The sequence below is a fragment of the Gigantopelta aegis genome, chromosome 5, assembly GCF_016097555.1.
Source record: "Gigantopelta aegis isolate Gae_Host chromosome 5, Gae_host_genome, whole genome shotgun sequence".
In the NCBI taxonomy this organism is placed as follows: Eukaryota; Metazoa; Mollusca; class Gastropoda; order Neomphalida; family Peltospiridae; genus Gigantopelta; species Gigantopelta aegis.
In genome coordinates, this window is record NC_054703.1 from 11,806,099 (window position 1) to 11,831,035 (window position 24,937).

The window sequence follows — 24,937 nt, forward strand, 5'->3', positions numbered from 1 at the left end:
GCAGTTACAATCCTTACATAATTAAATTGGTATTGTTAGCAGGGGCACTGGGACTACAGTTGCTCTGCCAACTATGAAGGTTATCCATGGTCCCTTTTGCAGTTACAATCCTTACATAATTAAATTGGTATTGTTAGCAGGGGCACTGGGACTACAGTTGCTCTGCCAACTATGAAGGTTATCCATGGTCCCTTTTGCAGTTACAATCCTTACATAATTAAATTGGTATTGTTAGCAGGGGCACTGGGACTACAGTTGCTCTGCCAACTATGAAGGTTATCCATGGTCCCTTTTGCAGTTACAATCCTTACATAATTAAATTGGTATTGTTAGCAGGGGCACTGGGACTACAGTTGCTCTGCCAACTATGAAGGTTATCCATGGTCCCTTTTGCAGTTACAATCCTTACATAATTAAATTGGTATTGTTAGCAGGGGCACTGGGACTACAGTTGCTCTGCCAACTATGAAGGTTATCCATGGTCCCTTTTGCAGTTACAATCCTTACATAATTAAATTGGTATTGTTAGCAGGGGCACTGGGACTACAGTTGCTCTGCCAACTATGAAGGTTATCCATGGTCCCTTTTGCAGTTACAATCCTTACATAATTAAATTGGTATTGTTAGCAGGGGCACTGGGACTACAGTTGCTCTGCCAACTATGAAGGTTATCCATGGTCCCTTTTGCAGTTACAATCCTTACATAATTAAATTGGTATTGTTAGCAGGGGCACTGGGACTACAGTTGCTCTGCCAACTATGAAGGTTATCCATGGTCCCTTTTGCAGTTACAATCCTTACATAATTAAATTGGTATTGTTAGCAGGGGCACTGGGACTACAGTTGCTCTGCCAACTATGAAGGTTATCCATGGTCCCTTTTGCAGTTACAATCCTTACATAATTAAATTGGTATTGTTAGCAGGGGCACTGGGACTACAGTTGCTCTGCCAACTATGAAGGTTATCCATGGTCCCTTTTGCAGTTACAATCCTTACATAATTAAATTGGTATTGTTAGCAGGGGCACTGGGACTACAGTTGCTCTGCCAACTATGAAGGTTATCCATGGTCCCTTTTGCAGTTACAATCCTTACATAATTAAATTGGTATTGTTAGCAGGGGCACTGGGACTACAGTTGCTCTGCCAACTATGAAGGTTATCCATGGTCCCTTTTGCAGTTACAATCCTTACATAATTAAATTGGTATTGTTAGCAGGGGCACTGGGACTACAGTTGCTCTGCCAACTATGAAGGTTATCCATGGTCCCTTTTGCAGTTACAATCCTTACATAATTAAATTGGTATTGTTAGCAGGGGCACTGGGACTACAGTTGCTCTGCCAACTATGAAGGTTATCCATGGTCCCTTTTGCAGTTACAATCCTTACATAATTAAATTTCAGTTACATTCATTACAATTTAACGTCATTCCATTGGTCCAGCCGTAGCAATGGCAGTTTGTTCATTTCTCGATGAACGTAAAAATAGCATTGTCTGATGACGTCTTACCTTATGACGTCTTACCTTATGATGTCATACCTTATGACATCTTACCTTATGACGTCTTACCTTATGACGTCATACCTTATGATGTATTACCTTATGACGTCATTTTATATTGGTATTTTGTCTTACTGAGCGTTTTAGTTGTGGAGCCAAAAAAATAATTCAAAATAAACTATGAACTTTTAGTGTTATTATTAGCCTGTATGATTCAAATTTAATTATAAGTATTGTCTGTTATTTCTTTTACATTCATCTGGGTATGGACCAAAAAAAATCATCTGCAAAATTGTATGAGAATTAGCCACCTCTCCAATTACTTTGTGTTCATTAGAAACATTTTGCATACTATACATATTTATTGGAAGTGAGGTGTGTGGTGGGGACAGGGCAATACCCACCAACCCCCTCATCCCCCCCAACTCTGAATAGTATGCATTTTCCCTTTTGCCGTTGAAAGGTAAATGAATATATAACTAGCCTCCACCCACCCACCACACCAACCACCCCACCCACCACCCACATCCAATAGCCGATGATTAGTAAATCAGTATGTTCTAGTGGGGGACGGGTACAGCACTCGGATCGATCCCCGTCGGTGGGCCCATTAGGCTATTTCTAGTTCCAGCCAGTGCTCCACAACTGGTGTAACAAAGGCTGTGGTATGTACTATCCTGTCTGTGGGATGTTACATATAAAAGATCCCTTGCTGCTAATTGGAAAGAGTAGTTCATGTAGTGGCGACAGCAGGTTTCCTTTCCTAATATCTGTGTGGTCCTTAACCATATGTCTGATGCCATATAACCGTAAATAAAATGTGTCGTTAAATCAAAACATTTCCTTCCTTCCTTTCATGAAAAGTATGTCTAAAAGTGCCCTTGCTGGTAAGAATAACCTATGTGGGGGTTGCAGGTTTCTTTTGTTCTCTAACAGTTCTGTGTAAAGGTGCACTTGCAGGTAATTGGTAGAAATATTGTGTGGGGGTTGCAGGTTTCTTTTGTTCTCAAACAGTTCTGTGTAAAGGTGCACTTGCAGGTAATTGGTAGAAATATTGTGTGGGGGTTGCAGGTTTCTTTTGTTCTCTAACAGTTCTGTGTAAAGGTGCACTTGCAGGTAATTGGTAGAAATATTGTGTGGGGGTTGCAGGTTTCTTTTGTTCTCTAACAGTTCTGTGTAAAGGTGCACTTGCAGGTAATTGGTAGAAATATTGTGTGGGGGTTGCAGGTTTCTTTTGTTCTCTAACAGTTCTGTGTAAAGGTGCACTTGCAGGTAATTGGTAGAAATATTGTGTGGGGGTTGCAGGTTTCTTTTGTTCTCTAACAGTTCTGTGTAAAGGTGCACTTGCAGGTAATTGGTAGAAATATTGTGTGGGGGTTGCAGGTTTCTTTTGTTCTCAAACAGTTCTGTGTAAAGGTGCACTTGCAGGTAATTGGTAGAAATATTGTGTGGGGGTTGCAGGTTTCTTTTGTTCTCTAACAGTTCTGTGTAAAGGTGCACTTGCAGGTAATTGGTAGAAATATTGTGTGGGGGTTGCAGGTTTCTTTTGTTCTCTAACAGTTCTGTGTAAAGGTGCACTTGCAGGTAATTGGTAGAAATATTGTGTGGGGGTTGCAGGTTTCTTTTGTTCTCTAACAGTTCTGTGTAAAGGTGCACTTGCAGGTAATTGGTAGAAATATTGTGTGGGGGTTGCAGGTTTCTTTTGTTCTCTAACAGTTCTGTGTAAAGGTGCACTTGCAGGTAATTGGTAGAAATATTGTGTGGGGGTTGCAGGTTTCTTTTGTTCTCTAACAGTTCTGTGTAAAGGTGCACTTGCAGGTAATTGGTAGAAATATTGTGTGGGGGTTGCAGGTTTCTTTTGTTCTCTAACAGTTCTGTGTAAAGGTGCACTTGCAGGTAATTGGTAGAAATATTGTGTGGGGGTTGCAGGTTTCTTTTGTTCTCTAACAGTTCTGTGTAAAGGTGCACTTGCAGGTAATTGGTAGAAATATTGTGTGGGGGTTGCAGGTTTCTTTTGTTCTCTAACAGTTCTGTGTAAAGGTGCACTTGCAGGTAATTGGTAGAAATATTGTGTGGGGGTTGCAGGTTTCTTTTGTTCTCTAACAGTTCTGTGTAAAGGTGCACTTGCAGGTAATTGGTAGAAATATTGTGTGGGGGTTGCAGGTTTCTTTTGTTCTCTAACAGTTCTGTGTAAAGGTGCACTTGCAGGTAATTGGTAGAAATATTGTGTGGGGGTTGCAGGTTTCTTTTGTTCTCTAACAGTTCTGTGTAAAGGTGCACTTGCAGGTAATTGGTAGAAATATTGTGTGGGGGTTGCAGGTTTCTTTTGTTCTCTAACAGTTCTGTGTAAAGGTGCACTTGCAGGTAATTGGTAGAAATATTGTGTGGGGGTTGCAGGTTTCTTTTGTTCTCTAACAGTTCTGTGTAAAGGTGCACTTGCAGGTAATTGGTAGAAATATTGTGTGGGGGTTGCAGGTTTCTTTTGTTCTCTAACAGTTCTGTGTAAAGGTGCACTTGCAGGTAATTGGTAGAAATATTGTGTGGGGGTTGCAGGTTTCTTTTGTTCTCTAACAGTTCTGTGTAAAGGTGCACTTGCAGGTAATTGGTAGAAATATTGTGTGGGGGTTGCAGGTTTCTTTTGTTCTCTAACAGTTCTGTGTAAAGGTGCACTTGCAGGTAATTGGTAGAAATATTGTGTGGGGGTTGCAGGTTTCTTTTGTTCTCTAACAGTTCTGTGTAAAGGTGCACTTGCAGGTAATTGGTAGAAATATTGTGTGGGGGTTGCAGGTTTCTTTTCTTAGGGCGGGACGTTTCCTTCAATGTGCTCTAGTGGTGTCGTTAAACAAAGCAAACAAACAGTTTGTGAAATAATTTATTTGTTTTTGTTTTTCTCTTCCAGCAAGATCAGTTTGTGCTGGAGGTACAGAGCGCTATGTATCTCGACAGTTTCAGTAACTCGCACCCCATCCACGTCCCGGTCAACGATCCATCACAGATCAACGAAATATTTGATAAAATTTCTTACTCCAAGGTAAGTGATGTACTTAAACTGGTGAAGGGGCGGGTTTCAGCTCAGCCAGTTGAGTGCTTGCCTGAGGTACTTGCGTCGCAGGATCGAACCACCTCGGTGGATCCATTCAACTGATTGAGTTTTTTTCTCATTCCAACCAGAGCACCACAACTGAACAAGGCCGTGGTATGTGCTTTCTCTGTCTGTGGGAAATTTCATATAAACGATCTCTTGCTGCATTATGAAAAATGTAGCAGGTTTCATCTGATGACTACGAATCAGAATGACCAAATGTTTGACATCCAATAGCCGATGGTTAATTAATGTGCTCTAGTGGTGTTGCTAAACAAACCAAATTTTTTAAGCTGGTGATTTCCTGACCTAACCTAGTCTAAAATAAAAGGGGTGGGTGGCAGGGCAAAACGAATCAGGCCACTGTAATAGAGAGTATTCTTAAGGCAGACAGACCGGGAACATTTTGTCAGTATCGCGTCACAATTCGCTAATCGCTACACAATTTTTAAACAGATGTTGCTGATCAATTTTCAGTTGACTAGAAATATTGCTAATTAACATTTTGAAACATGTTCCTGATAGAATTCTTCTTTTCTTTCACAATTTATAAACTTTTAAACAGAAGTTACTGATCAATTTTTGATTGACTAGAAATATCGCTAATTAAGATTTTCCCTGACAGAAACATTTGTGGGGTTTTTTTTCACAATTTTTAAAGAGAACATGCTAATCAATTTTTAATTGACTAAAAATATCGCAAATTAAGATTTTGAAAAGTTTTGTGTTTTTTCCCTGAAGTTAACTGCTTGTCCGACATTCAATTTTACGTTTTTCATTCAGGTATAACATTACTACTTCTGTAGGGACGGGACATATCCCAGCGGTAAAGTGATCCCCATCATTGGGCCATTTCTTCCTCCAGCCAGTGCAGCACGACTGGTATATCAAAGGCTGTGGTGTGTGTTATCCTGTCTGTGGGTTGGTGCATATAAAAGATCACTTGCTACTAATGGAAAAATGTAGCGGGCTTCCTCTCCATATGACAAAATTATCAAATGTTTAACATCCAATAGCCAATGATAAATAAATCATTGTGCCATAGTGGTGTCTGGCGAAGTCTGAGGTTGTGCCCACGACAGGCGTGCTTGAACAGTTCTCTGATGGAAGCATGCCAAAAATTGCCCACACCCACATAGTGGTGTCATTAAACAAAACAAACTTTAGCTGTGACTTCTTTTGTAGTGAATTAAATTTGGTTCCTTTATTTTTTATTATTATATTTTTTTTTAGATCAAATTTAATTCATTATAAAATACACATATATAATGTGGAATTGAATGTTACTAAATATTGGGTTGAATTTGTAAGCAACGCATGCAAAAATACATTTACATCAAAGAGTTGCAAGTCATTGGAAACAAATTAATCTTTATTTTTGAATACTTAAGCGATAAAAATATTTTATATTCAAGACTGCAGCTTTAAAAACACATACATTTATAATATACATCTGTAATCAAGTTACAGTAAATTACTATAATAATGAACAGCAAGGGACAAAACTCATCGGTCCATTACAGCAGTAGTTCGATCGTTATACAAATTTGCAAAAGTTAGCTGTTTTCATTCAGGATGTCAGCCATTTTGGATTTTTCAAATTTAAACTAATGTTTTTTTAATATTTCTTTTATTATCACCAATATCAATACAGTCATTTGGATGCATTGCTGTTAATGCTACTGACTGATTAAATACAAATAAGATCAAATTTATGATCGGTTCGCTGTATATTTACACAAATTTACACTGAAATTTACACTGAGATTTACAGTTTTGACAAACAAATTGGTTCGTTTTAACAGTCAATTCGCTGTACATAGTTTGTTCTATACGTTAAAATTTATTAATACTATATAAGGGAAAAAAGGAACTTTACAAGCAGTTTGTTCTAACCGGTAGTTTGTTGTAAACATGTTTGTGTTCGTTCTAAAAGTACATTGGGTAATTTACTATATTAATTTATCTTTTAATAGCTATTTTCAGAGCAACATGTGGAAAGTATCAAAGATATTTGTCGGTATAATACATGTATGTATGTGAAACCCACTGTATTATGTTGTTAATTAGTTTTGTGTTTTATCAGGGAGCATCCATTCTGCATATGTTAGCGACGTTCCTGGGTGAAGATAATTTCAAGTCTGGACTCACGGCTTATTTAAAGAAACACAAGTATGGCAACGCCCGCACCAACGACCTTTGGGCTGCCTTGCAAGAGGTATTATTACTTTTAAACAACAGTCTCATAACTGGCACAAAAATAAAATAATAATGACTTGTTAATAAAATCGATTACCATTGTGAGGTGTAGATAAGACATTCCAACTTTAAATAAGCTGGTCGTTAAACATTCATTCGTTCATTCATAAACCATAAATAAAATGTGTTAAATAAAACATTTCTTTCTTTTCATTCATTCATAACACCTAATAGCTGTTGTATTTTTGCGTCCTGGGGTGTAGTTAAACATTCATTAATTTATTCATTCATTCATTCATTCATTCATTCATTCATTCATTCATTCATTCATTCAGTCAATCAATCATTCAATCATTCATTCATTCAATCTTTTATTCCATCAATCATACATCCAATCATTGATTCATACATTCAGTCATTTATTGATTAAATCATTTGTTTATACATTCATTCAATCAATCAATCATTCAATCATTCATTCATTCATTCATTCATTCATTCAATCATTTATTCCATAATTCATACATTCATTCATACATCCAATCATTCATTTATTCAATCATTCATTTATTAATTCATTCATTCAATCATTCATACATTCATTCAATTCATTTGTTCATTCAATCATTGAGTCATTTATTGATTCATTCAATCATTCATTCATTTGTTCGTTTATTCAGTCATACATTCATTCATACATTCAATCATTCATTTTTCATTCATTCATTCATTTTCTATTTAATGTCCAGGCATCTCATGACATCGGTGTGGATGTAACAGCCATAATGGACACATGGACAAAACAAATGGGCTATCCAGTCGTGACACTGGCGAAACAGAATGGCCAACTCGTACTGACGCAGGAACACTTTCTACTCAACTCACAGGCAGTTGACGATAGCGGGGAATTCACTTCACCATACAGGTAAGACGACAGTTTAAAAACACATGGGCTATCTGGTCGTGATACTAAGAACAGATGGGCTATCCGCTTGTGACACTGACAGGTCAGCCAACAGTTTAAACACAGATGGGTTATCTGGTCATAACACTGACAGGTAAGATGACAGTTTAAAAACAGACGGGTTATCCTGTCATGACACTGACAGGTAAGATGACAGTTTAAAAACAGATGGGCTATCCTGTCATGACACTGACAGGTAAGAAAACAGTTTAAAAACAGATGGGCTATCCCGTCTTAACACTGACAGGTAAGATGACAGTTTAAAAACAGATGGGCTATCCAGTTGTGACACTGACAGATAAGATGACAGTTAAAAAACAGATGGGCTATCCAGTCATAACACTGACAGGTAAGTCGACAGTTTAAAAACAGATGGGCTATCCAGTCATAATACTGACTTGTAAGATGACAGTTTAAAAACAAATGGGCTATCCAGTCGTAACACTGACAGATAAGATGACAGTTTAAAAACAGATGGGCTATCCGGTTGTAACACTGACAGGTAAGATTACAGTTTAAAAACAGATGGGCTATCCGGTTGTAACACTAACACTGACATGTAAGATGATAGTTTAAAAACAGATGGGCTATCTGGTCGTAACACCGACAGGTACGATCACAGTTTAGAAACAGGTGGGCTATCCAGTCGTGACACTGACAGATAAGATGACAGTTTAAAAACAGATGGATTATCCAGTCATAACACTGACAGATAAGATGACAGTTTAAAAACAGATGGGCTATCCAGTCATAACATTGACAGGTAAGATGACAGTTTAAAAACAGATGGGCTATCCGGTGGTAATACTGACAGGTAAGATGACAGTTTAAAAACAGATGGGCTATCCAGTCGTAACACTGACAGGTAAGATGACAGTTTAACAATATATGGGCTATCCAGTCGTAACACTGACAGATAAGGTGACAGTTTAAAAACAGATGGGCTATCCGGTCGTAACACTGACAGGTAAGATGACAGTTTAAAAACAGATGGGCTATCTGGTCGTGACACTGACAGGTAAGACAACAGTTTAAAAACAGATGGGCTATCCGGTGGTAATACTGACAGGTAAGATGACAGTTTAAAAACAGATAAGCTATTCAGTCATAACACTGACAGATAAGATGAGTTTAAAAACAGATGGGCTATCCAGTCGTAACACTGAAAGGTAAGATGACAGTTTAAAAACAGATGGGCTATCCAGTCGTAACACTGACAGGTAAGATGACAGTTTAACAACATATGGGCTATCCAGTCGTAACACTGACAGGTAAGATGACAGTTTAAAAACAGATGGGCTATCCAGTCGTAACACTGACAGGTAAGATGACAGTTTAAAAACAGATGGGCTATCCGGTGGTAATACTGACAGGTAAGGTGACAGTTTAAAAACAGATGGGCTATCCGGTCATGACACTGACAGGTAAGATGACAGTTTAAAAACAGATGGGCTATCCAGTCATGACACTGACAGGTAAGATGACAGTTTAAAAACAGATGGGCTATCCGGTCATGACACTGACAGGTAAGATGACAGTTTAAAAACAGATGGGCTATCCGGTCATGACACTGACAGGTAAGATGACAGCTTAAAAACAGATGGGCTATCCGGTCCTGACATTGACGAGACAGAACAATTAACTCGTACTGACAAAAAACACTTTCTACTCAATTCACTGGCAGTGGGTGACAGTGGAAAATTCACTTCACTTTACAGATAAGATGACAGTTTAAAAACAGCAGGCGTGTGTGTGTATGGAGGGATTTATCCAGGTGTTCTGTGTGTCCGAACACAAGTTTGAATGCGGTCTTAGAAAGTCATAAAATTAACATCTTTTTTCCCAGTTTAAAATAATACAAGGAGAAAATACAATTGGTGTTAAAACATTGTAATGTTATTAGATTATTGATAATCGCAGAAAGTCAGTTTCTCATAAACTATAGGTCCTAGGTCAGTAAAACTTGGTTTATAGTTGCACCTGTGGATGTTCATCATAGTGCACTGAAAACTCCTGGGTCAGTAAAACTTGGTTTATAGTTGCACCTGTGGATGTTCATCATAGTGCACTGAAAACTCCTAGGTCTGTAAAACTTGGTTTATAGTTGCACCTGTGGATGTTCATCATAGTGCACTGAAAACTCCTAGGTCAACAAAACTTGGTTTATAGTTGCACCTGTGGATGTTCATCATAGTGCACTGAAAACTCCTAGGTCAATAAAACTTGGATTATGGTTGCACCTGTGGATGTTCATCATAGTGCACTGAAAACTGCTAGATCAATAAAACTTGGTTTATAGTTGCACCTGTGGATGTTCATCATAGTGCACTGAAAACTCCTAGGTCAACAAAACTTTGGTTTATAGTTGCACCTGTGGATGTTCATCATAGTGCACTGAAAACTCCTAGGTCAATAAAACTTGGGTTATGGTTGCACCTGTGGATGTTCATCATAGTGTACTGAAAACTGCTAGGTCAATAAAACTTGGATTATGGTTGCACCTGTGGATGTTCATCATAGTGCCCTGAAAACTGCTAGGTCAATAAAACTTGGTTTATGGTTGCACCTGTGGATGTTCATCATAGTGCACTGAAAACTCCTAGGTCAATAAAACTTGGGTTATGGTTGCACCTGTGGATGTTCATCATAGTGCACTGAAAACTTCTAGGTCAATAAAACTTGGGTTATGGTTGCACCTGTGGATGTTCATCACAAAGCGTTGAGAAATGTTATGGTAGGCGAGATATTTAAATCCACGGAATTCATTAATTTATTTTTTGTTTCAGCTACAAGTGGTATATTCCGTTCTCCATGACGACGTCAGTAAATTCCGGTTCAGCAACTACAGTGTGGATGAACATGTCCTCAGGTGGGTATAGAGTGGTCTCCCTTGTTTGTTATGGGGTGGGATGTAGCATTCGCCTGAGATAGTGGGCGAGACGTAGCCCAGTTGGTACAGCCCTCGCTCGATGCGCAGTCGGTGTGGGATCGATCCCCGTCGGTGGGCCCATTGGGATATTTCTCGTTCCAGTCAGTGCACCACGACTGGTATATCAAAGGCCGTGGTATGTACTACCCTGTCTGTAGGATGGTGCATATAAAAGATCCCTTGCTGCTAATCGAAAAGAGTAGCCCATGAGGTGGCGACAGCTGGTTTCCTCCCTCAATATCTGTGTGGTCCTTAACCATATGTCCAACGCCATATAACCATAAATAAAATGTGTTGAGTGCGTCATTAAATAAAACATTTCCTTCCTTCCTTCCTTAAGATTCTGTTTTTTCCACCATCTCAGGGCGGGACGTAACCCAGTGGTAAAACGCTTGATGCAAAATTAATTTAATGATTTACAGTATATTTAAAAAATAAGAGCATCTAACCTGGTGCTTAAATGGTTTATCACATAACGAGAAACAAAACCTAGTGATTTCATTTTATTGCTGTTTGCTGTTTGTTTCTCAACCTCTCTACCCTAACCGAGCAGTTGCAAGGTTTTCTTATATGCAAGCTCAGAACAGACAACCTGATACTACAGGGGTGTAGCATGATCTGGACCTGGGGGGGGTTCGAATATGAACCAAGTGGACCCTTTTTCTATTTTGTTTTTGCACCACCAGAAACTCCATATGTATAAACCTTTATGTTTTAGTTCTGAAAGCAGACCATTTGCTTCAGCCCGAATCTGCACACACACACACACACACACACACACACACACACACCCCAGCCTACACCCCTGTACTATATGGTCAATTGATTTTGTTCCTGTGGCCTAAGCATAGTGTCTTCATTCAATTGTTTGTTTTTACAGTCTAGCCTACCCAAGCAGTTACAAGTTTTTCTTATGCAAGCTCAGAACAGACAACCTGCTACTATATGGTCAATTGATTTGTTCCTGTGGCCTAAGCATGTGTCTTCATTCAATTGTCTGTTTTTCAGTCTGCCCTACCCAAGCAGTTACAAGGTTTTCTTATTCTGCGTTCAACCTCAGCAAACTGAGAACTGACAACATTCAGTTGTTTTTGTTTCAGTGACCTAAACATAATTACTTTACTTTATTTTAGTGTTATTTGTTTTTCTGTCTCTATTCCCTATCGGGGCGGGACGTAGCCCAATGGTACAGCGCTCGCTCGATGCGCAGTCGGTGTGGGATCGATCCCCATTGGTAGGCCCATTGGGCTGTTTCTCATTCCAGCCAGTGCTCCAAAACTGGTGTAACAAAGGCTGTGGTATGTGTTATCCTGTCTGTGGAATGGTGCATATAAAGGATCCCTTTCTAATTGAAAAGAGTAACCCATGAAGTGGCAACAGTGGGTTTCCTCTCTCAATATCTGTGTGGTCCTTAACCCATATAAGCGTAAATAAAATGTGTTGAGTGCGTCATTAAATAAAACATTTCCTTCCTTCCTGTTCCCCTATTCTGAAGGCATCGCCAAGGGTAACCCGAATGTGACCGGTTTCTTATTTGTTTGTTTTTTCAGTGTCTATCTCCTATTCTGAAGGCATCGCCAAGGGTAACCCGAATGTGACCGGTTCCTTATTTGTTTTGTTTTTTCAGTGTCTATCCCCTATCTTGAAGGCATCACCTGGATCAAGGGTAACCCGAATGTGACCGGTTTCTTATTTGTTTGTTTTTTCAGTGTCTATCTCCTATTCTGAAGGCATCGCCAAGGGTAACCCGAATGTGACCGGTTTCTTATTTGTTTGTTTTTTCAGTGTCTATCTCCTATCCTGAAGGCATCGCCAAGGGTAACCCGAATGTAACCAGTTTCTTATTTGTTTGTTTTTTCAGTGTCTATCTCCTATTCTGAAGGCATCGCCAAGGGTAACCCGAATGTAACCGGTTTCTTATTTGTTTGTTTTTTCAGTGTCTATCTCCTATCCTGAAGGCATCGCCAAGGGTAACCCGAATGTAACCGGTTTCTTATTTGTTTGTTTTTTCAGTGTCTATCTCCTATCCTGAAGGCATCGCCAAGGGTAACCCGAATGTAACCGGTTTCTTATTTGTTTGTTTTTTCAGTGTCTATCTCCTATCCTGAAGGCATCGCCAAGGGTAACCCGAATGTGACCGGTTTCTTATTTGTTTGTTTTTCAGTCTCTATTCCCTATTCTGAAAGCATCACCAACGGTAACCCAAATCTGACCGGTTTCTTATTTGTTTGTTTTTTCAGTCTCTATCCCCTATCTTGAAGGCATCACCTGGATCAAGGGTAACCCGAATGTGACCAGTTTCTTATTTGTTTTGTTTTTTCAGTGTCTATCCCCTATCTTGAAGGCATCACCTGGATCAAGGGTAACCCGAATGTGACCAGTTTCTTATTTGTTTGTTTTTCAGTCTCTATTCCCTATTCTGAAAGCATCACCAAGGGTAACCCAAATCTGACCGGTTTGTTATTTGTTTGTTTTTTCAGTGTCTATCTCCTATCCTGAAGGCATCGCCAAGGGTAACCCGAATGTAACCGGTTTCTTATTTGTTTTGTTTTTTCAGTGTCTATGTCCTATCTTGAAGGCATCACCTGGATCAAGGGTAACCTGAATGTGACCGGTTTCTTATTTGTTTGTTTTTCAGTCTCTATTCCCTATTCTGAAAGCATCACCAAGGGTAACCCAAATCTGACCGGTTTCTTATTTGTTTTTGTTTTTTTCAGTGTCTATCTCCTATTCTGAAGGCATCGCCAAGGGTAACCCGAATGTAACCGGTTTCTTATTTGTTTGTTTTTTCAGTGTCTATCTCCTATCTTGAAGGCATCACCTGGACCAAGGGTAACCCGAATGTAACCGGTTTCTTATTTGTTTGTTTTTTCAGTGTCTATCTCCTATCTTGAAGGCATCACCTGGATCAAGGGTAACCCGAATGTGACCAGTTTCTTATTTGTTTGTTTTTCAGTCTCTATTCCCTATTCTGAAAGCATCACCAAGGGTAACCCAAATCTGACCGGTTTCTTATTTGTTTGTTTTTCAGTCTCTATCCCCTATCCTGAAGGCATCACCTGGATCAAGGGTAACCCAAATGTGACCGGTTTCTACCGAGTGAACTACGATTCTGACATGTGGAAGATGATCTCCCAGCAGTTACTAGCAGATCACAAGGTACTTCTTTGTTTCTCATTTAGTATTGTAAAGTGTGGGGGTGGTATGTAACAAACTGGTAAAGCGATGTGCAGTCAGTCTGGGATCGATCCCTGTCGGTGAGCCCCCACTTGTGCTGGGTTTTTTTGTTCTTGCCAGTGCACCACAACTGGTGTAACACAGGTCGTGGTATGTGTTATCCTGACTGTGGGATGGTGCATATAAAAGATCCCTTGCTGCTAATCGAAAAGAGTAGCCCATGAAGTGGCGACAGCGGGTTTCCTCTCTCAATATCTGTGTGGTCCTTAACCATCTGTCTGATGCCATATAACCGTAAATAAAATGTGTTGAGTGTGTCGTTAAGTAAAACATTTCCTTCCTTCCTTCATTTAGTATTGTAAAGTGCAGGAGTGTAGGGGGGGGGGGGGGGGGGGGGGGTCCCAAAATATAACTATAAATGGTAAATAGGTAAATGTAGTGTCCAGGTCTGGAATAGTAGCTAGATTCTGAAAAAAAGAAGAAGTTTGTTTTGTCCAACGACACCACTAGAGCACATTGGTTTATTAATCATCGGCTATTGAATGTCAAACATTTGGTAATTTTGTCATAGTCTTAGAGAGGAAACCCGCTACATTTTTTCTATTAGTAGCAAGGGATCTTTTATATGCACCACCTCACAGACAGGATAGCACATACCACAGCCTTTAATATACCAGTCGTGGTGCACTGGCTGTGACGAGAAAGAGCCCAATGGGTCCACTGATGGGAATCAATCCCAGACCGACTGTGCATCAAGCGAGTGCTTTACCACTGGGCTACGTCCCATTCCCCGCTATGTTGTGAATGATACGAGGATGACCCATGCATCTAAACATTTTGAACCTGGGCTATTGAATAGTAGCCAGGTTTTAAACCATTGTAATTTGTTTCCAAATAACAAAGCCTTGTTAACAACTAAGAAAGAATTGTTTTATTTAACGACGCACTCAACACATTTTATTTACGGTTATATGGCATCAGACATATGGTTAAGGACGACACAGATTTTGAGAGGAAACCCGCTGTCGCCACTACATGGGCTACTCTTCCGATTAGCAGCAAGGGATCTCTTATTTGCGCTTTCCACAGACAGGATAGCACAAACCATGGCCTTTGTTGAACCAGTTATGGATCACTGGTCGGTGCAAGTGGTTTACGCCTACCCATTGAGCCTTGCGGAGCACTCACTCAGGGTTTGGAGTTGATATCTGGATTAAAAATCCCATGCCTCGACTGGGATCTGAACCCAGTACCTACCAGCCTGTAGACCGATGGCCTACTGTTAACAACTAAAGTTACATCTTTCATACAGTTTATTCTTTAGAATTAATATTAGTTTCTGAATATCAAATGTGTAAACCCAGGATATCAATAAAACAAATCATCCGCACACACACAGTTTCCGGATGATTTTTTTGTTTTTTGTTCATACCCTGATGAAAGTCAAAGAAATAACAGACAATTCTTAACTGAATATCGAAGTGATGACTGTGGCGATCGTGTTTGATGCAGTGTTTGTGTTTAATTTACAGATGTTATAGTTGTAATATCTTTGAAAAAGTTGTTCAAATGTTGACAGATGACTGTTAAAAATCGTGTTTGATGCAGTGTTTGTGTTTAATTTATAGGTATTCACAGCCGCTGATCGAGCAGGTTACATTGACGATGCCTTCACCTTAGTGAGGTGAGTTGAGTTGAGTTTTAATATTAAGTATATGGTATCAATATAACTGGTATAACAAAGGCCATGGTATGTGCTATCCTGTCTGTGGAATGTGCATATAAAGGACCCCTTGCTGCTAATGGAAAATCTCGGCCATTTACCTTTCGATCGACCGTTCAAAAACTGCGCCAAATTTCCTCAATCAAAAATTGCGCACCCTTTCTCTTTGGCATTAACGGCTCCATTCAAAATTACATAGCATCACCACCACCCATCCGCCTCCTACCGATTCAATCGGGCTGCTGGTGCTCCCTTGCACCTGCCAGTGCAGGCGGTCCCTCCTCTCCCCTCCCCCCACCTTTCCTGTCATGGACGGAAGAGCCGGCTCTTATGCCCACGACAGGCGTGCGCTACAACAGCTTGTTCTGAATGTGCACATAAAACCCTATGACGTGACCTGACCTGAATGGAAAATGTGTAGCGTGTTTCATTTCTAAGACTATGAGTCAGAATTACCAAATGTTTGTCATCCAATAGCCGATGATTAATAAATCAATGTGTTCTAGTGGTGTCGTTAAACAAAACGAACTAACTTTTGCTTTGATATTTTTAATGTGTGGTATTTATTTATTTTTTTAGAGCTGGCAAATTAAGTTTAAAAACTGCTCTAGACTTGACGAAATATCTTGAGAAAGAGACAGATTACATCCCATGGAGAACAGCTATAGATAACCTTAACTTTATCGAACACTTGATCTACTACAAGGAGATATTCTCCACTTATAAGGTAAGTCAGAGGTCTAGAGTCGTCCTCCTTAGGACCTACTCTTGGTGAGCAGACAATTTTCACTAAATAATTATCCATTAAACTTCAAATATTGCAGAAATTCAGTAATTTTTTGTTATTACACATACAGTGAAATTCCTCTAAACCGAACACCCTCTGGACCAAGTACAAAGTCCAGTTTTAAGAGGTATCCGGTTTAGAGAGGTTCTCTTATGTGCAGATATTTAAAAAGGACCCTTGAGGGGATTCCGGTTTACAGAGGGTCCCGTTTTGAGATGTTTCACTGTAATTATTTTGCCAAAATACAATAAAATTCATCAATTCTTTTTACAATTTTCATTTGGTGAATTCGGCGAGTGCCAGATTGAACTAGTCTTGGTCAAGGGGATGGATTTAGCCGAGTGGTGAATTCGGCGAGTGCCAGATTGAACTAGTCTTGGTCAGGGGGATGGATTTAGCCGAGTGGTGAATTCGGCGAGTGCCAGATTGAACTAGTCTTGGTCAAGGGGATGGATTTAGCCCAGTGGTGAATTCGGCGAGTGCCAGATTGAACTAGTCTTGGTCAGAGGGTGGGATTTAGCCCAGTGGTGAATTCGGCGAGTGCCAGATTGAACTAGTCTGGTCAAGGGGTGGGATTTAGCCGAGTGGTGAATTCGGCGAGTGCCAGATTGAACTAGTCTTGGTCAGGGGTTGGGATTTAGCCCAGTGGTGAATTCGACGAGTGCCAGATTGAACTAGTCTTGGTCAGGGGGTGGGATTTAGCCGAGTGGTGAATTCGGCGAGTGCCAGATTGAACTAGTCTTGGTCACGGGGTGGGATTTAGCCGAGTGGTGAATTCGACGAGTGCCAGATTGAACTAGTCTTGGTCAGGGGATGGGATTTAGCCGAGTGGTGAATTCGACGAGTGCCAGATTGAACTAGTCTTGGTCAAGGGGTGGGATTTAGCCCAGTGGTGAATTCGACGAGTGCCAGATTGAACTAGTCTTGGTCAGGGGGTGGGATTTAGCCGAGTGGTGAATTCGGCGAGTGCCAGATTGAACTAGTCTTGGTCACGGGGTGGGATTTAGCCGAGTGGTGAATTCGACGAGTGCCAGATTGAACTAGTCTTGGTCAGGGGATGGGATTTAGCCGAGTGGTGAATTCGACGAGTGCCAGATTGAACTAGTCTTGGTCAAGGGGTGGGATTCAGCCCAGTGGTGAATTCGGCGAGTGCCAGATTGAACTAGTCTTGGTCAGGGGGTGGGATTCAGCCGAGTGGTGAATTCGGCGAGTGCCAGATTGAACTAGTCTTGGTCAGGGGGTGGGATTTAGCCCAGTGGTGAATTCGGCGAGTGCCAGATTGAACTAGTCTTGGTCAGGGGGTGGGATTTAGCCGAGTGGTGAATTCGGCGAGTGCCAGATTGAACTAGTCTTAGTCAAGGGGTGGGATTTAGTCCAGTGGTGAATTCGGCGAGTGCCAGATTGAACTAGTCTTGGTCAGGGTGTGGGATTTAGCCCAGTGGTGAAGCGCTTGCCTAATTCACAGTCGGTCTGGATCGATCTCCGTCGGTGGCCCCATTTGGCTGTTTCTCATTCGAGTATCAAAGGCCATGGTATGTGCTATCCTGTCTGTGGGATGGTGCATATAAAAGATCCCTTGCTACTAATGGCAAAATGAAGCAGGTTTTCTCTGATGACTGCGTGTCAGAATGACCAAATGTTTGACATCCATTAACCAATGATTGATTAATCAACGTGCTCTAGTGGTATCATTTAACAAAGCAAACTACCTTTCTCTCTAAGACTATATGATTAATTAATCAATGTGCTCTAGTGGTGTCATTTAACAAAGCAAACTAACTTTCTCTCTAAGACTATATGATTAATTAATCAATGTGCTCTAGTGGTGTCATTTAACAAAGCAAACTAACTTTCTCTCTAAGACTATATGATTAATTAATCAATGTGCTCTAGTGGTGTTTTTAAACAACAAAAAACTTTTTTTTTTTAAATGTGACTTGGCTTCTGCTTACGGTACTTGAACCAGGTACCCACTGTTTGAGTCAAGCTTACTGTAAGTGAAGTTGATAGAACAGTTTCCACAGCTATTGTTTAGTAGGACATTTTATACCAACATTGCTATAGTAATTAATACAATCTAACCGTTCTTTGTTTTTATGGTTTTCAGAAATATATGCTGAAACTGATCAATCCCTTGGTTACCTCCCTTGGCTGGAAGGATACTGGAAGCCATCTTCAAAGGTACAATTCTGTTTGTTAAAAAAATTAAGATTTTGTTTAGGTACAATTCTGTTTGTGAAAAAAGATAGATGTTGGTAGGTATTATTCTGTTTGTGAAATAAAGATAGGTTTTGTTTAGGCATGATTCAGTTTGTAAAAAGGAAATAGATTTTGTTTATACCTATAGGTATGATTCTGTGGGTGAATTTTTTTTTATTATTACAATTTTGCCTCTGTAAAAAAAAAAAGGTTTTGTTGAGGCACTATTCTGCTTGTAAAAAAAAAAATTATAATGAAATTAATGCAGTTAGTTTGTCTCGTCTACGAGGAATTGTTTTCCAGTTGTGTTTTATAAATATGTTAGAATTTTAATATTTGTTTTTGTTTTAATAACATCGGACACATTTACAAAACCTAGAAATAAATGTGTCATGTTATTAATGCGAATAACATGAACTCGCATTTTTCTCATTAATATTATGATCACATTACTTTCAGGATCTACAGTATTTTGTTAATTTCAAGAAGAACAAACTTAGTAGTACACTGTTAGCATGTTAAAACAAATTTTAAATATGCATTTTTAGACGGTAAAATGAGTATAATTACCAACTCCCTTCCGCGTTCTACGATTTACTATGATTGGTAGAAGGAAGGAAATGTTTTATTAACGACGCACTCAACACATTTTATTTACGGTTATATGGCGTCAGACATATGTTTAAGGACCATACAGACTCGCTTAGCAGCTAGGCATTTTTTATATGCACCATCCCATAGACAGGATAACACATACCACGGCCTTTGATATACCAGTCGTGGTGCACTGGCTGGAGCGAGAAATAGCCCATGGGCCCACCGACGGGGATTGATCCCAGACCGACCACACATTAAACGAATGCTTTACCACTGGGCTACGTTCTGTCCCCATGATTGGTAGACTGAATGTTATCCTTCGATAAACCTCAGAAGATGACATCATTACATCAGCTGGGACGTCATTATATCAGCTGGGACGTCATTACATCAGCTGGGACGTCATCACATCAGCTGGGACGTCATCACATCAGATGGGACGTCATTATATCAGCTGGGACGTCATTATACCAGCTGGGATGTCATTAAATCAGCTGCGACGTCATTAGCTGCGACGTCATTACATCAGCTGGGACGTCATTATATCAGCTGGGACGTCATTACTTAAAACAGGTTATGGAAAAGATGTTAGAAAGCTGATTTATGTGTATTTTAACTAAAGAGAAGAATTTTATTAATGTATAATTTGTGACTGTTCATAAAAACCCCACAAACAATTCTTATAAAAACCCAACCCCGTGAATTTTCTGAGGGTACAGATTTGTAGTTTGACCCTGAGTGACAAGCTGTAGAAAGGACAGGTTATGACAGGGCTAGAAACTTAACCATTTGTTTATCTACAGCAGTTTTGAAATGTTTTTGTCATAGGCAACATGCTCACCTACAATAATTTTGAGCCAGCATTCGGCAATTTTAGACCAGTAACTTTTCAACAAAGGGTCAGGACATAGCTCAGTGGTACAGCACTCAACTGATGTGCAGTCAATCTAGGATCGATCCCCATCAGTGGGTCTATTCGGCTATTTCTCATTCCAGCCAGTGCTCCAAAAACTGGTGTAACACAGGCCGTGGTATGTGCTATCCTGTCTGTGGGATGGTGCATATATAAAAAATCCCTTGCTGCTAATCGGAAAGAGTAGCCCATGGAGTGGCGATAGCGGGTTTCCTCTCTCAATATTTGTGTGGTCCTTAACCACATGTCCGACGCCATATAACCGTAAATAAAACAATGTGTTGAGTGTGTTGTTAATTAAAACATTTCCTTTCTTCTCTCAATATCTGTGTGGTCCTTAACCATATGTCCGACGCCATATAACCGTAAATAAAACAATGTGTTGAGTGTGTTGTTAATTAAAACATTTCCTTTCTTCTCTCAATATTTGTGTGATCCTTAACCATATGTCCGACGCCATATAACCGTAAATAAAACAATGTGTTGAGTGTGTTGTTAATTAAAACATTTCCTTTCTTCTCTCAATATCTGTGTGATCCTTAACCACATGTCCGACGCCATATAACCGTAAATAAAACAATGTGTTGAGTGTCTTGTTAATTAAAACATTTCCTTTCTTCTCTCAATATCTGTGTGATCCTTAACCATATGTCCGACGCCATATAACCGTAAATAAAACAATGTGTTGAGTGTGTTGTTAATTAAAACATTTCCTTTCTTCTCTCAATATCTGTGTGATCCTTAACCATATGTCCGACGCCATATAACCGTAAATAAAACAATGTGTTGAGTGTGTTGTTTATTAAAACATTTCCTTTCTTCTCTCAATATCTGTGTGATCCTTAACCACATGTCCGACGCCATATAACCGTAAATAAAACAATGTGTTGAGTGTGTTGTTAATTAAAACATTTCCTTTCCTCTCTCAATATCTGTGTGATCCTTAACCACATGTCCGACGCCATATAACCGTAAATAAAACAATGTGTTGAGTGTGTTGTTTATTAAAACATTTCCTTTCTTTTCTCAATATCTGTGTGATCCTTAACCACATGTCCGACGCCATATAACCGTAAATAAAACAATGTGTTGAGTGTGTTGTTAATTAAAACATTTCCTTTCCTCTCTCAATATCTGTGTGATCCTTAACCACATGTCCGACGCCATATAACCGTAAATAAAACAATGTGTTGAGTGTGTTGTTTATTAAAACATTTCCTTTCTTTTCTCAATATCTGTGTGATCCTTAACCACATGTCCGACGCCATATAACCGTAAATAAAACAATGTGTTGAGTGTGTTGTTAATTAAAACATTTCCTTTCTTCTCTCAATATCTGTGTGGTCCTTAACCACATGTCCGACGCCATATAACCGTAAATAAAACAATGTGTTGAGTGTGTTGTTAATTAAAACATTTCCTTTCTTCTCTCAATATCTGTGTGATCCTTAACCACATGTCCGACGCCATATAACCGTAAATAAACAATGTGTTGAGTGTGTTGTTAATTAAAACATTTCCTTTCTTCTCTCAATATCTGTGTGATCCTTAACCACATGTCCGACGCCATATAACCGTAAATAAAACAATGTGTTGAGTGTGTTGTTAATTAAAACATTTCCTTTCTTTTCTCAATATCTGTGTGATCCTTAACCACATGTCCGACGCCATATAACCGTAAATAAAACAATGTGTTGAGTGTGTTGTTTATTAAAACATTTCCTTTCTTTTCTCAATATCTGTGTGATCCTTAACCACATGTCCGACGCCATATAACCGTAAATAAAACAATGTGTTGAGTGTGTTGTTAATTAAAACATTTCCTTTCTTTTCTCAATATCTGTGTGGTCCTTAACCACATGTCCGACGCCATATAACCGTAAATAAAACAATGTGTTGAGTGTGTTGTTTATTAAAACATTTCCTTTCTTCTCTCAATATCTGTGTTATCCTTAACCATATGTCCGACGCCATATAACCGTAAATAAAACAATGTGTTGAGTGTGTTGTTTATTAAAACATTTCCTTTCTTCTCTCAATATCTGTGTTATCCTTAACCATATGTCCGACGCCATATAACCGTAAATAAAACAATGTGTTGAGTGTGTTGTTAATTAAAACATTTCCTTTCTTCTCTCAATATCTGTGTGATCCTTAACCATATGTCCGACGCCATATAACCGTAAATAAAACAATGTGTTGAGTGTGTTGTTAATTAAAACATTTCCTTTCTTCTCTCAATATCTGTGTGATCCTTAACCATATGTCCGACGCCATATAACCGTAAATAAAACTGTGTTGAGTGTGTTGTTTATTAAAACATTTCCTTCCTTCCTTCCTTCCTTTTCAACCAATAAACACAAAATTAAAAACCAAAAATAAACTCGTCAACTGATGGCCATAATTTTTATCCAGAGACAAAACACTGCCATTGGTAAAGGAGCTGACCTATGAATAGTTATTATCTGCATGGTTCAACATAACCGAGTTAATAAGAATTATACGAAGCACTCGCGTAATAACAAATTTAATGACGTAATTTTAGGAAGCTCCTTCTAGTTGTTGAAACATTTTAAGACAGTCTTTGTTATCCATAAAAATAATAATAATAATAACAATATATCCAATATAATCTCAGGTCGAACTCAGAATGGTCGAATACACCGCAACGCTCGAATCAAAAACGAAGTCCTGAGTTACACTTACACAATGTTGACCGAGTGGTTAGGTCGAACTACGAGATGAGTCGAAATCTTTCTCAAGCACCGACAGGGTTCGAGCCAACAGGATTCAACTGTAATTGTAATCTAATAAACTAAAACACACACAATACATAGAGGATAATAAACGAGTTACCAGTTATTATCAAATTTATGTCCCGAGTGAAATAATTTTCAGTTGTCACGAGCTTTAGTGAGTGACAAATGAAAATTATTTCACGAGGGACATAAATTTGATAATAACTGGAACCGAGTTTGTTATTCTATTTATTACCTCAGTTACTTCTTCTCCAGAAGCCTTTATTTTCGACGCACATGCACGAAAGGCCAACCTGTATAGAAACGATGTAAACCACTTTGCGCACTTTTCTGAGAATTGCTATAACTTTGTAATTTAATCACGTTCATAAATAATTTAAAAAAAACAAAAGTGTTCTTTATTCTGCTACAAAATCTATAAGGAATTGCATTAAATTGACATTTTTTTATAAATTTAACACCAAAAATAGAGAGCCGTAAACGCAAACTCCTTAAACTACGTGACGTCATTTTGTGTGTTTGCCAAATCGTGATGACGTCATATTTAGTACCAACAAGGTTATTGGTTTGTGAGCGTCAAATTGTCCAATAGTATTCAGTGTTCGAGATTAAAAATTTTGGCCAGTATCCCAGTTGGATACTAACATTTCAAAATCTGGTATCCCACCTGAGAATTTAGTATAATATGGCATCCCGGTGGGATACTGGGTTCTTGAAGTCTGGTATCCAAAATTAAATTCTGGTATCCCCGGGATATCGGGATACCGTTAATCTCGAACACTGGTATTGTGCATTAGACCAATGCAGAATATTTCTCACTGAGAAAATATGGACAATATTTTCCCTGTTATGAGTGACCGCTGGGGTAATGAATATACATTCATGAGTCCATAACCATCATTTATTGTTTTCACTTTGTGATATTGTGTTGTTGTGTTTTTACAGGTTTCTAAGAGGACACATTTTACATTTAGGTGTAGATCTGGGGAACAAAGAGGTTATTGCTAAGGGGAAAGAACTCTTCCAGAAGTGGAAAACTGATCCTGCAAGGTAATGTGATATTCCGTGATCGTCAAGAAAGGGGGCGAGACGTAGCCAAGTGGTAAAGCATTCGCTTGATGCATGGTCAGTTTTGGATCGATCTCCGTCAGTGGGCCCATTGGGCTATTTTTCGCTCCAGCCAGTACACCACGACTGGTATATCAAAGGACATGGTATATACTGTCCTGTCTGTGGGATGGTGCATATAAAAAATCCCTTGTTGCTAATCGAAAAGAGTAGCCCATGAAGTGGCAGCAGCGGGTTTCCTCTCTCAGTCTCTGTGTGGTCCTCAACCGTATGTCCGACGACATATAACCGTAAATAAAATGTGTTGAGTGCATCGTTAAATAAAACATTTCTTTCCTTGATCACTTCACACTTACCTGAAACGTTTTAGGAGAACAGCAGATTGTAAACAATATAATCGAAACTTCAGGTGATTTCTCACCTAGCACTATATATAGCAGGGTTTCTGCCAGAGGGTAAAATGGGTAACGTGCCATATATATATATACCCAAATGTTTTCGCAGATTTTAGTTTTTTTAAGTTGACCTTTTGACAAAATTAAGTTATCATTACTGTATGATTTTCTTAATCCTAACCCTAAACCTAACCTATTTTCTTTGTAGGGGAGGCCTCCCATATCCCTTATCAACTGCGGTTGCATTCAGTACACACATAGCGCTGTACCCAGAAATTTATTTCTGGCAGAAATGCTGTATAGGACTTGCCAAATGACATTTTTTAATCAATGTTTTCTGGTGGTGTCATTAAATAATAGTGAAACAAAAACTAAAATTCTTAAAGGCATACTGTCACAGATTTAAGGACCTTATATCTCTAAAAATTGATAATAAATAAAAATAACTTTAATTGTTGGAAACCAAATCTAGCTATCGCATCACCTTAACTGAACCATGATGGAGTGAAATCCATGTCATCCCTTTTTACAAAATGTCATTAATAAATGGAGTATGGTGGTTATGAAGATGGTTGAATAAAGTACATTTAGGGACAAATCAAATTATATTTGTTTAGGTAATACTTTGTTAGATCATTAAATAG

At 39.1% G+C, this 24,937-nt stretch overlaps 1 protein-coding gene across 2 annotated transcripts in view; it reads left to right on the forward strand.

Annotated features, from left to right (window-relative positions):
- The window catches only part of LOC121373394 (endoplasmic reticulum aminopeptidase 1-like), an 81,756-nt gene that overhangs the window by 37,353 nt on the left and 19,466 nt on the right, over nt 1-24,937 (forward strand). For both annotated transcript variants that reach the window (XM_041500035.1, XM_041500034.1), the window contains exons 7-15: nt 4,401-4,532; nt 6,670-6,801; nt 7,532-7,707; nt 10,533-10,615; nt 13,707-13,834; nt 15,481-15,536; nt 16,155-16,302; nt 18,470-18,543; nt 23,776-23,880. In XM_041500035.1, coding sequence (XP_041355969.1) covers nt 4,401-4,532; nt 6,670-6,801; nt 7,532-7,707; nt 10,533-10,615; nt 13,707-13,834; nt 15,481-15,536; nt 16,155-16,302; nt 18,470-18,543; nt 23,776-23,880 — 1,034 coding nt within the window. The remainder of the gene's footprint in view (nt 1-4,400; nt 4,533-6,669; nt 6,802-7,531; nt 7,708-10,532; nt 10,616-13,706; nt 13,835-15,480; nt 15,537-16,154; nt 16,303-18,469; nt 18,544-23,775; nt 23,881-24,937) is intronic.